This window comes from Leuciscus leuciscus (assembly GCF_965113295.1).
Source record: "Leuciscus leuciscus genome assembly, chromosome: 12".
Classification (NCBI taxonomy): domain Eukaryota; kingdom Metazoa; phylum Chordata; class Actinopteri; order Cypriniformes; family Leuciscidae; genus Leuciscus; species Leuciscus leuciscus.
The window spans coordinates 5,098,680-5,112,238 of NC_138736.1; the positions used below are offsets into that span (position 1 = coordinate 5,098,680).

Consider the following 13,559-nt stretch of genomic DNA (forward strand, 5'->3'; position numbering starts at 1 on the left):
TGTTGGAGGAGAAGCTTTTGTGTGTGTGTGTGTGTGTGTGTGTGCATTCAGTTTAACAGCACATGTGGAAAGAAATGATGGCTCATGTCACAGCTGCAGTGCAAGAGAATAATGCTTTAGATCAAATGAAAATAAGTATCTCGAACCTCCATGAATAAAACATGTTTACGCTATTATTTGATAAAGACCAATGTTGCCGTGACATCATCACTGGCAGTTACATGTCATGCCGGAATTATCGTAATAAAAAAAATTAAAATAAAAAAAACGATTCTAACTTGAGCGTCACGTCCTTGGACTCGGAGAAAACGTTTGTTTCTATGGCAACGTTCATAACACCATTAAGCTCAATTTGCGGCTGTGATGTGAATGACAGTTCATTCTTCACTACGTCAGTTCGGCTCTGTTTTCTCATGTGAAATATTGAAGAGAGATTAAGGGTACCAGGTAACAGTGGATGTAATGGTCTATCAAACAGAGATATATCTGTCGCCAAATAATTACCTTTAACAAATTGAAGCCACTAACATTTAGGCTGTTGATGCCACAATGGGTCTAATGGGAGAAGTCAGGGCTTTCCAGTACAAGTAATTAGACTCATTTTGACATGATATGAATTCATAAAGGCCTTTTCACACTGACACCGTGTCTACACTGGACAAAGCGATCGCTGTGCAAATCCATTTGTCCATCCTATGAGAAGTATCGCTAGTTCTTGAAGAGGTACATCATAAATTGAACGAGGCATTGGTTTACTGTCGGGGATCCAGTGTAGACGACATCGCATCGCACCGCTCGTGTCCAGTATAGACACGGTGGGACACTCGCTTTACTATTTGTTGACAAAAGCCATTCCTATTGCTGGATGACCTATTGGTATTAATATGCTGCACAAAGGTCGTAGCTTTGCTTTTGAAAATATGATCACAAGTGGGATCTTAAATTGGACAATTCAGGTTCCTGCTAAATACTGAACATTCTGCTGGGAAAGGCATTTGTATGTAAACTGAACTATCTTTAATTCTCTTGGTAGTCGTCGCTTCACTTTGCTGCTCATTTGCGTTGGGTTAAACCTCTCAGCTTTGACGAGTTGTTGGCTAAGCGATTTGTTGTTGATAAATTTGCTAACTCTCTTTGAAAATGAATCATAATGTACTCTCTGCACTCGGTTACAAAGCTTTTAAAGTCGTTGTTAGTTGTTTAAAATGACGGATGAACTCACTCCTCGATTGGACTATTTGTTTAATTATGCGTTGTCAATTGCTCGTTCATATGTATTTAAGCAGATACTGTAATCTGCCGAATGAATGACTTACACCTGCAAGCAAATGCTGTCAGATCACATTTGTATCACTGATAGATGCCTTTTAATTCTTGATTACTTTATTTCTTTTTATGTTGGGATTTTTTTGTTTGTAAAGCGTATAAAACGTTCAAAGATTAATGGCAGAAGTTACTATTATTATTTATTGTTAGGTTGACTAAAGGATTAATTGACTGATCTGAAAATAATAAATGGATAAAGCATAAAAATGATTGATTAACTGACTAATAGTAAAAGTAATCGATAGGTTAACCGACTAATCATAAAAATAATTGATAATTAACTAAATAATCGTAAAAATAATCGCTAGATTAACCGATTTAATCATAAAATAAGATGAATTACTACTAAGTTGAATTACTAAATTTATTGATACTGAAATAAAAAAAAAAAGAATTTAAAGAGAAATATTTAAGGATTAATTGACTGATCTGAAAATAAGAAATAGATAAATCATTAAAAATAATTGATACTGACTAACAGTAAAAGTAATCGATACATTAACCAACTAATCGTAAAAGTAATCATTTGATTAACAGACTAATCGTAAAAAATAAATGAGATTAACCGACTAATCGTAAAAATAATCATTTGATTAACAGACTAATCATAAAATAAGATGAATTACTAATGAGTTGAATTACTAAAATTACTGAAACGGATATAAAAAATTCAAACAAAAATAAAAAGTTAAATAAAAAAAAATATTTTTTTTTAAAAGAACTACAAAAAAAAAATACAATTACTGAAACTTTAATGTGAATCTGAAAATGTAAAAATAAAAGCTCATTTAAAATATTAATAAATACTATAATATAAATAATACTAAAATAACATTGGTTTACATATGCTAAATGGAGGTGAGATACTCCCATGCCTCTGCCAATCACAGCTCAACATGCTGGTGTCACTCGCAGATAAAATGCCCCATTTCGACCACTTTTCTTACCTCGCAACACTGATAAATTGTGCATGAATTTGATCGGGAGGATCAGAAGCACTCCCTGCCATCTGGTGGTCCATGTAAGTCCAGACAAGTGTTGAGCACAACACATGATGAAATGTTTCTGGTGGGCAGGGTCAAGGAATTTGTCATAGGAACGGCTGCAAGCTCTCATCTCGCCCACTGCTCATGACATACCACATTTCTCACAATTACCCAACAACAAAATATGAGCAGAAGGCAAAAAAAAAAGAAGCAAATGCACTCCATAACTTGCATTATTCTCATTGTGGTTAATGGACTAATGGGCAGCGTGCTCGTGTTGATGTGTGTGTGTGTGTGTGTGTGTGTGTGAAAGGCTGCTGATGCCTGTGTGACGGCAGGACTTGAATTGATGAATAGGTTTAGACTGCATTTACCTTGAATCCACAAAAGAGACACACACCTCCGCTCTCTCCTCTTTCACGGCTTTGATGAAGCCTACTCGAGCACATTTGATTTCATTTTTCTGTTCTCCCATCTATTCATCTGTAGAAAGAATAACACACTATGTTTTTGTCCTCTTGGTAGAGCAGACTAATATGATCAGAAATGAATGAATGGAAGAGTGGACGGAGTTGAGTCTGTCTTAATTGTGTTACTCGGTGTACGGATGTACAATTGCACTCGCATCCGTATTCATCCGTATTTTTTGCGTTAATTGGCAAAAAGCTTAAATAAAATAATTTGTAAAATGACTAAAACTGAAATAAAGCTAAATAGAATTGTTTTTTAAAGCTAATACAATGGCAACATTAAAAAACAATAATAATTATTAATAAAACTAAACCTAAAATTAGAATTTTCTAATTAATAATAAATGCCACTATAACATAATGTTTAATTAACACATCAAGCCTCTTTCTCAAGCCTATTTCTGCACAAATTATACCTTTTCTGTGTCAATCACAGTTGGTTCGGTTTGGTGTCTAATGATAAAATCCACGCCTCTGTCTTCATTGAAAATGTCTTTTTTAATACACAGTATATTTTGATCTTTATTGTCAGTTCTCAACTGTGAATCAAAAACAAAACAAAAACAATTCACTAATATTCACACAAATTGATGTGGCAAAGAAACCATTATTTACATGCGCTCAACAGTGAGACTCGTGATGAACCGCCGCTATTCTTAAAGAGACAGCACCATTTTTATTTTTTTTTTTACTCTGTAAATATTTGGAAACAGAACAAATTGATCATGTAAACAATGAAAGCACTAAAATGTATAATTAATTGTGTAAAAATGTTTAAAAAATAAATCCAAAAAGTAAACGGGGCAGAAATATTTAATCAATTATTATGCAAATGCTGAAGAATTTAACACACAGGCTGCTTCAAGGACACTTTATAGATTGTTTTTTGTTTTTCTGTTGCATTCACATCAAGGACGATAACGACACAGAGGAACCGTATCAATGTATTCACTTTGAGAATGATTTTTACTAATATAATTTGTGTTATAGTTCTTGGTGTGAATGGGTGTTTATGCTGGGTAGCCCCACCCACTGCGAAATCTCATTGGTCAAAAAAAATTAAAATAATATTAAACATCAATTATGTTGTGATGGGATGTGTTTGAGTTTTGCCACGGTTTCAAGTTCCATGTAGATTTGCCGCTAGACACCTGACGCATGCTCTGAGCATAGTGTTAGCCAAACGTTTATTTTAAAGATTTTGCAAATATACATGGCATGCATATACATTTGTACACAGATCTGCACATTACCCGAGGCTCTTCAGTTGGTCAGAGCTGCTGGTTTGTATTACTTCAGTGCTGCTGGTGTTGTTGATATCGCTTTTTCTGACGCCCTCAGGCTTCATGCTGGGAGTCTGTCTGTCTCTAGGTAGTTTGGACCTCAGGCGGTCCCGGAGTGACTGTATGAAATTAGATTTATGCCCCCGGTTAAAAATAGCTGTTCCACCTTGCTGGTCATTAACAGAGCCTGGAACGGCTGCATCATTCACATAAGATTTAGGACATTAGGAAGTCATATTGTGCATTGTGGTGTTGTGCATATTGATTCACTTTCATATGTCCATTTTCTGTTCTTTTCATTCCTCCCATCACGCCGACCTTCAGACCACAATGGTTTCCCTGGAGGGCTTATCTAAGGTGGTGGACCCGTCCCAGTTGACGCCCGACTTCGAGGGCAGCCTGGACTACAACCATGAAGAGTGGATCGAGATCCGCGTGGCCTTCGAAGACTTCACAGGCAACGCTCGGCACCTGCTCGCCCGCCTGGAGGAGATGCAAGAAACGGTCACACGCAAAGACTTCCCGCAGGACCTGGAGGGAGCCCGGCGCATGATCGAGGAGCACGCGGCCCTGAAGAAGAGGGTGATGAAGGCTCCCATGGAGGAGGTGGACAGCGAGGGCCAGAGGCTCCTGCAGAGGATTCAAAGCAGCGAGAGCTACGCTAACCGAACTGTGCCTGTGCCACCCGGGCAGAGGGATGGGCAAGGGCAGCCCAACGCTGACACCCAGGGCCTGCTTCCCCGCATCTCAGCCCTGCTGGAGAAACTGCACAGCACCCGGCAGAACCTGCACCAGGCCTGGCACGTGCGCAAGCTGCAGCTGGACCAGTGCTTCCAGCTCAGGCTGTTCGAGCAGGATGCCGAAAAGGTGAGATGCACGCTCAAGAAACATCAACATTACAGCCTTGTGTGCTACATTGTATTACTTGTATATTTTACAGTATTTATGCCATTATGATTACCGTGAGAGATGTTTTTCACTCATCCCTCAGAAAAAGCATTTTTCAGTTAAAGTAAGGCACTCACAATGGAAACGAATAGGGCAAGGCAAATAGTCATAAATTAAAACAGTCAAAAAGACAGAAATTATACACATTAACATTATATTAGCGTGATAGCATCACTTACTAACGTTTCTAGCTCGTGTAGCTTTCACATTAAACATGCATAAATACAAGATAAAAACCTTTAATATAGAGGCTAATCCAAACACAGGAATTACATCGTTGACAAATAACTTTTTATTTTTTATTATAATAATTTATTTTATAGAATATTTTACATTATTATAGATTTAAAATTGTATATGTAATATTTTGTTTATTATTATTAATTAATTTTATATATATATATATATATTATATATATATATTTTTTTTTGTATATATAATTTTTTGTCATTTTATTTTATTTAATTTTAGGGTTGGGTCAAGTGAAAAATATTTCTTAATTGGTATTATAACACAAATGTTGTCATTCAGCTAACCAGTAATGGAATATTCTCTAAATCAGTGCTTCTCAACCTTTTTGACTCTCGGCCTCCCGTTGAATAACACAACATCAAAGTCCCACACCATATAGGCTAGGCTAAGCGGAAACCCTTATTGCACACACTGGATTTCTGCTGTAATTCTGATTTTTCTTCTGCTTTTTCTTGTTGTTTTTTAACATTATTGTATTTTTTTTTATAGCATTTTAATAATTTTTAATTGAGATTATAGCTAGATTATTTTAATATATTAATAGCAATGTATTAATTTAAATACTTTTAAATCTTCCTGCTTTCCACTGAATGTTTGCCAAGGCCCCCCTAGGTGGGGCAAACCCTGTGTTTTAATTCTATCTGGATCTGTGCACATATTTACAGAAGTTCTCACTAATTCGTATCAATGTTTCTCATAGTGGGTGGACAATTTGCATGTTGCTAGGAAACCAGCAGCTATTCTTTGCTCCTGAGAAATGGGTCATTTTTATGATTTTCTATTTTTATCCATTTCAGCTGTATGAACACAACGATACACGTGTTCATATATGCGCCCGATGGGATTTCTTACATTACAAACACACACATACACTAAACCTGCTTCTAGTCAAATGTGTGATTGCTGTATCTCTGCAGATGTTTGACTGGATCATGCACAACAAAGGGCTGTTTCTGGCTGGATACACTGAGATCGGTAACAACCACCCCCACGCCATGGAGCTGCAGACCCAGCACAACCACTTTGCCATGAACTGCATGGTGAGGAGATTGATCTTTTGACATGCACACACTCCACAACACTTCTCCTGTCGGGGCAGGTTTTAAAAAGCAGGCTTAATAGTTATCTATTTTGGGTCCTGATTAGGAGATGACGAGCACGTGAAGCTTTGTGCCGTGCAGCTTATATTTATCAAGCCGTAAAAAAAAAGCGCCCCTTCCCGCACCCAAAACAAGGCGTCTGTGGATGAGAGTCCAAATCAAGGACTTCTGGGAAAACATGAGTGGAATGAGAATTTTAGATTGACACGTCAGTCATTTATTACACTATAATCAACCACGACTCGTTCCTTGCATCATACGGCAATTGTATACATCACTGCACATGCACAGAATTTCCAGTTTCGGTTTTCAATCCAATCAAGTGTTTAAATGTCCAATTGAACGGGAATGTCCATCGGATTTGGCCAATTCCTTCCAGTTGATTACATGTGACTTTTTTTTAATTTTCTTCTGCTAGTCCGATTACACACAGATTATTAGGGTCCATGTAAACGCGTAGCTACTGTGTCACTGCCTTCATCCTGTATCCCGTAATGTTCCCACAGCGGAAACCCTTACGCACCCACTGCCATTTCTTTCGCTCACTGACTAAACTAGTATTTTTCTTCCATTTAAGCTGCGTAATGGCTTGCGTTTGACAATGTAAGAGCCGATTCTTTATTGAGTGATGGTGACTCATCATATAATCAGAGATGAAGCTTAGACCGTGATCCACCTAAGTGCTTCCTGTTTGGGTGTTCGCCCACCAGCTGTGGGCCCTGTTAGGGGCGTCCTTTAAAAATCCCCATTACTGTAGGGAGAAGTATTGATCACTTCCTGTTTAAAGAGGCAGAAAGAGGATGTAGGCTTATTGAGCTGTGGTAAGTCTTCAAATGTTGATGTAAAAGTTTAATGATTGTGTTATAAGCCATCAATAACAAGTGTTAATTACAAGTGTTTTTAATGTTTTTGAAAGTCTCTCTTATGCTCTCAGAGGCTGCATTTATTTGATCAGAAAAACAGTGAAATATTATTACAATTTACTATTTGAATATATTTATAATGCAATTTTTTCCTGTGAAGCAAAGCTGAATTTTCAGCATCATTAGTCCAGTCTTTAGTGTCACATGATCCTTCAGAAATCATTTTAATATGATGATAGTAAAAAAAAATTGTGTCCCGCAGAATGTTTACGTGAACATAAACCGCATCATGTCGGTGGGGAACCGTCTGCTGGAGGCCGGCCACTACGCGTCCCAGCAGATCAAACAGATCTCAGGTCAGCTGGAGCAGGAGTGGAAGGCCTTCGCTGCGGCGCTGGACGAGAGGAGCGCTCTGCTGGAGATGTCTGCTACTTTCCACCAGAAATGTGACCAGGTCAGAGAGAACACTGATACATCATCATGTAATGATCACTGAAACCAATGAGAGCTCAGCGGAGAGATCAGTGTGTATGTGTACGAGTTGTGTATTGGTTTGACTGTAGAAGATGTGATTTTTCATAATTAGAATGGACTTCACATGCTGTTAAAAATTAATGATAATCAGACTTTGGCTTTGATTCATTTAGAATAACAAAACAAACATTTTTACATGTCTTTAGTGGAATGTTGCTGTTTGAGCTTGAAAAAGGTCTGCAAAGTTTTCTTCCGGGAACGAACACGTCACAATATTCCTCATTTAAATAATGCCCTCCCAAGGCATACACAGAATAAAGGGGCGGGGCCTGGTTGAGTTAATTAGTAGTGTGTTGAAACTGGCAGTTATGGTAAGCGGTTGACCAATCACAACACTGTGATCCAGCCGACCAATCAGAGCACATTGTGCTTTTCAGGAGGAGGAGCTTCATAGAGACAGGAACTAAACTGAGTATTACTGACAGACAAATATGTCAAATATGTGAAAAATAAGGTGTTTTTTTTAATCATTCAAGCATGAAAACATATTTTAGTACAGCCTAAAAACAAAATTAAGACTTTAAAAAAGACTAACTTTAAAAGTTAGGATGTTGCTTAGCTAACAGCACAACTCTCTAATAAGCATACAAATATGTAGAATACACACATAATGAGTAAAATATAATTATACTGAGCATTAACTTTTTATTTGGAATGAAGTTTGTTTTTAATCAGCATTTATAATCCCTTTATTTGCATTGTAAACATTCACTTTTATCTTTCGGAATGCGGGGGAAAAAATCATGCTTGTAAAAATGTGAGAAAAGCATGATATTTGAGAGATTGCTGTAGAGAGAACAGGTGAATAAAATATTCCTCTCACACATGCTGTTTTTATAGAGATGCTGTATCAACAACAATATTTTTTCCAGACGTTTCTATTCCTTTGAGCATCAGCACAACTGCCGATCTGGAGACAGCCTGGCTCGGGCCGTCCTCATGCATGAGATTCTGTTTGAGTTGAGGAACCAGACTCTCAGTCTCTCTTCATCTCTGAGAAAGAGTGGGATGAGATGAAAGACGATTTGATTTGAATTGATATTCAGAGTGCAGCATAGAAAGCATGTCTCTCATCATGTCCTGCATTTGCCCTTATTATTAGCTTTAATTCACTCTCGTTCTTTTGATGTCAGAGGTCTATATTGAAATAACATAAAAGAATATATGTTCAATTTAGAACTTGCCTTTATTTTAAAGTGTGCTTCATATTGTATGTAATTATTCAATTTTTCTGTCGTAAATGTGTGTATACCTGTGTCTTTCTTCAGTACATGAGTAACGTGGACTCATGGTGTAAAGCGTGTGGGGAAGTGGACCTGCCCTCTGAGCTACAGGACCTGGAGGACGCCATCCACCATCACCAAGGCCTGTACGAACACATCACCGCTGCCTACTCCGAGGTACAGAGCCGTGCGTCTCCAAATCACTAAATTGCAAGGCACTCTTGAAAAGCCGTTTAAGGGAACTGATCCCAAAGTAATGTACTAGCACATTATAGCAATTACAGGCATGTCTGAAGTGGCAATTTTAGCTAATTATATTTATTATAAAAAGCTCAGTGCTATTAAGAGTTACTTTGCGTGTAACAATACAACTTCATTTTAGTATAATAGGTTTGTACAATTGTTTTCTCATCATTGTCCCGCCCTCTTCTAGGTGAGTCAAGATGGAAAAGCCTTATTGGACAAACTTCAGCGCCCTTTGACCCCCGGCAGTGCTGATTCGCTGACGGCGTCCGCCAATTACTCCAAGGCGGTTCACCATGTTTTGGACATCATCCATGAGGTTCTGCATCACCAGAGACAGCTGGAGAACATCTGGCAACACCGTAAGGTCCGGCTGCACCAACGTCTGCAGCTGTGTGTATTCCAGCAGGACGTTCAGCAGGTAAAACACACACACACACACACACACACACACATTCATTCACCTTAAAATACCCCACAAGATCCACATGGGTGCAAGTGTGCTACTGAGAACTGCACGTGGCATTTCATAATACCCTTGAGGGAACGAATCAAAAAGCATAGAGATGATACAGTGCGATGGAAGGATATGAGGGAGATACAATAAAAGGGCGTAGAGTCTGCATGAATTACTGAAAGGACTCCATAAGCTGTCATGTCACTAACACAAAAAAAAATTGATATCATAACAAAAACCAATATGATATTGAACAATATCACAAAAAAATGTAATGTTATTTTAACGTTAGTAATGAACATAAAATGTTTATATAATAATATATAATAATATTTTTGTCAATGTCTTTATTTATTAAAATTTTGGTAATACCTACACAGTGAACAATCCTGTCTCCACAGAACCATTTTTGGCTAATTTTCACACACACACACACACACACACACACACACACACACACACACACACACACACACACACACACAAAGAGGGATAAATGTAATTAAATTTAATAAATTTAATAAAATGGCATGTTTTTAAATAATATTAAAGATGTTCTATGTAATATTCCATAATTTTGAACAATTCAAATCTCAAATAAAAAAATATGTAAGGTAAATAGTGTTTTAATATTTTGTATATCTTGTTCATATTTCTGTTTCTGATTAATATTAATCACATTATACACCACACAATTTGACACTTTTTGTCCCCTCGGTTTACATTAAAGCCATTTTGACCATGAGGTTCTTGAAAGTAGTTGCATCCACTAGATTGAGTCTTCTACTGATAGGAAAGAAAGACTGATATAGTTTTTTTTGTATTCCAGTATGTACTTGCGACCAGTGCTTTTGGAATCCCTCAGTGTGCGGCAGTGTGTCGGCAAAACATCTTACCAGCAGACTTTTTTTTTATATCTTTTTTTTTGAGATTCCTAAATTCCCAAAATTCCTACTTCTGGGCAGGCTTTAGTTTAGCATGCAATTACTGTGACCACTGCCTCTTTAATACAGGAGAGAAAACACCACTGCAGCATCTTGGGCTGAAGTTCTCTGGGATTATAATTGTTTACACGCAAACAGAAATAGACACATGCAATTTAAAGTCAAGGATAAGCCGCTGCCGAAGCGTAGCATTTTGCGTTTCTTTCTATTGTACGTTGTTTTCATAGGTTCAGGGCCAGTTTATTGGTGCAGAGATTGTGGTTTTCTGCCGAGAGGTGTTCGACCGAGAGAATGCAGAACGGCTAATTCTGTGGCTGAGGGAAAGTGTTGCCATGGAAACCACTATTCAGGTGCCGGGGATGCGATGAGAGAGGGAGAGCTAGGCTGTGAACGACACCTTTATGCATAATTCTTTCTGTCTTGGACCCTGTAGTCTCACCTGTCATGCTATCTTGATTTGACTGCCGTGAACATAAAACCTTTCTGACAGGACACATTCTCACCTAAAGAAGGACTGCCGAAAGCTTTGCCGCCGTCTCACAAATTAATTTGAATTTTTGTCTCTGTGTTGAGCAGGTTCTCGACTGGATTGAGAACCACGGTGAGGCGTTTCTCAGCAAACACACGGGGGTGGGGAAGTCTCTGCATCGCGCCCGAGCCCTGCAGAAACGCCATGAAGACTTTGAGGAAGTTGCTCAGGTTCGCCATTCAATCCCATTATGAAATCTCCCCTTCCCCTCAGGTTTTATTTGAGCTGGCTTCCCTGGATTCTTCCGTGCATAAATTAACACAGCTGATAAGAAGTCGCTGAATACAATACAACACATGTTGAGGCTTGTACGACTAGTCATTTTTACTAGTCTGCTGGTCCATGGGTATATTTAATCTTATGTAAATTATTTGATTTAATGTCACCAGTGTGACAGACCCTACTAATGGACTATCGTATTTTCAGGACTATGTCACGGTTTTGGTTAAACTGGTCCACTTTAGACATTCTACTAACTATAAGTAACTTTGCAACTACATGTCCACTAGCAGTCATTAGAGTATTAGTAGACCGTCTGCTTAATATCTGCTGACACTTTATTTTGTACACAGACATTATACTGACTAGAAGAAACTTTGCAACTATTTCAGCAACTATATTGTTTGCATTAGTCAGTGCCGAAATGCATTTGAAGTGAAATATTCTTAACGGCTGACATGAGCATCATCATCATAGTCCATTTGCGTCTTCTCTTTATCAGAATACATACACTAATGCTGATAAGCTGCTTGAAGCTGCGGAGCAGTTGGCCCAGACGGGCGAGTGTGACCCGGAGGAGATCTATCAGGCCGCCCATCAGCTGGAGGACCGGATCCAGGACTTTGTAAGGCGTGTGGAGCAGCGAAAGGTCTTGCTGGACATGTCAGTGGCTTTCCACACCCATGTGAAGGAGGTAAGAACTAGGGATGGACAGGATGGTTGAGTAGTTTAGTCTGAATGAAAAAATAGGACGTTTTTTGGCCCCGGTTTCACAGACAGGGCTTAGATTAAGCCAGGATTAGGCCTTAGTTCAATTGGGGCATTTAAATAGCTTTTATAAACATGGCTTAGAAAAAAAAAACTTTACTGGTGTGCATCCTAAAATAAATGGCACTGACATACTTCTGGGACTAGGCTTAAGCCTTTGTCTGTGAAACCGGGGGTTAGTACTTTTTTTTTTTTTTTTTTTTTTTTGCAGTGGTGCTTCATAGAGGTTGAATTAAAGACAACCTCTTGGGGACAGCTTCAGCATATGCTACACTGTCTCACAGAAAAAATCACCTCAGCCATCAAAGCACAGCTTTTGTAACAAATGAATCGCCGTCAACAATAAACTTCAAAACTGTTCAGTTCTCCTCAGGCCTCAGATCGCCTGTTTCAAACAATGTTCCCATTTTTATGCATAATGTGCAGGTTTTTTGCGACTACTATGATTTTTTTTGTGTGTGTGTGTAGTAAAAGGATGTAGATATTTATATATTTAGCGTGCTTATTTGTTATTTTTTTGTGTTTGTTGCATGACTGTTGCATATTTAATATGCTATGCTAATTTCAAATAGAGTCTGAAAGCATGTAGTTTTACACATTTGCACAAGAACCTGATACATTAAAGAGGACATTTTCAGCTTTCTTTAGTGTGTAGTATTGCTGTTTGAGCATAAAAAATGTCTGCAAAGTTAGAAAGCACAAAGTCACTCCAAATTAAACTCTATATCAGTTTCTGAACTCCCTGAAACGCCTCCATGAACGCATCACAATATTCCTCATTTAAATAATTCCCACCTAAGGCATACACAAAATAAGGGACGAGGCCTGGTTGATTTAATAAGTAGTGTGTTAAAACTGACCAGTGGTTATGGTAAGGGACGGGACATTTCCCAAACACATTTGAAGAGGTTGAACAATCACAACACACTGATCCAGCCGACCAATCAGAGCACATTGTGCTTTTCAGAAGGAGGGGCTTCATAGAGACAGGAACTAAACAGAGCGTTACTGACAGACTGAGAAGAGAGGAGCTGCAACAATGGAGAATATGTGACAAACAATGTGTTAACATTCAAGCATGAAAACCTATTTTAGTAGAGCCCAAAAACAAAATCAAGACTTTGTAATAAACTGTCAAAAATAGTTGATCTCCGAATGCAACGCAACAGGGAGGAGAGTAAAGATGGAAAGCTCCTAAAGCTTAGTTCCATATAAATTCACGGATAATTTGTTGTTTTGTCGTTAGTGAAAATCAATATTGACTTTGTATTTGAAAAAGGATCCTCATATAAGAAGCAATACTAAAATTCAGAGTCAGTTCATTCGCATTCGGAGATCGACTATTTTTTACTGTCAAAATGCCGGCGGACGGAAACACAGTGAGTTGTTCAAAATCTTTCTTTTTAGTAAACT

At 38.1% G+C, this 13,559-nt stretch overlaps 1 protein-coding gene and 1 long non-coding RNA gene across 9 annotated transcripts in view; one reads left to right on the forward strand and one right to left on the reverse strand.

Annotated features, from left to right (window-relative positions):
• The window catches only part of LOC309511015, a 97,197-nt gene that overhangs the window by 54,678 nt on the left and 28,960 nt on the right, over positions 1-13,559 (reverse strand). The window lies entirely within an intron of this gene.
• Positions 4,214-13,559, forward strand: part of trioa (trio Rho guanine nucleotide exchange factor a) — a 54,819-nt gene continuing 45,473 nt past the window's right edge. For 7 of the 8 annotated variants that reach the window (XM_082185812.1, XM_082185814.1, XM_082185813.1 and 4 more), the window contains exons 1-7: positions 4,361-4,932; positions 6,184-6,306; positions 7,492-7,683; positions 9,032-9,163; positions 9,420-9,650; positions 11,207-11,329; positions 11,881-12,072. In XM_082185812.1, coding sequence (XP_082041938.1) covers positions 4,396-4,932; positions 6,184-6,306; positions 7,492-7,683; positions 9,032-9,163; positions 9,420-9,650; positions 11,207-11,329; positions 11,881-12,072 — 1,530 coding nt within the window. In that variant the 5' untranslated portion in view covers positions 4,361-4,395. Of the gene's footprint in view, positions 4,933-6,183; positions 6,307-7,491; positions 7,684-9,031; positions 9,164-9,419; positions 9,651-11,206; positions 11,330-11,880; positions 12,073-13,559 lie in introns of all 8 variants that reach the window. The other variant, XM_082185819.1, reaches the window with a different exon arrangement.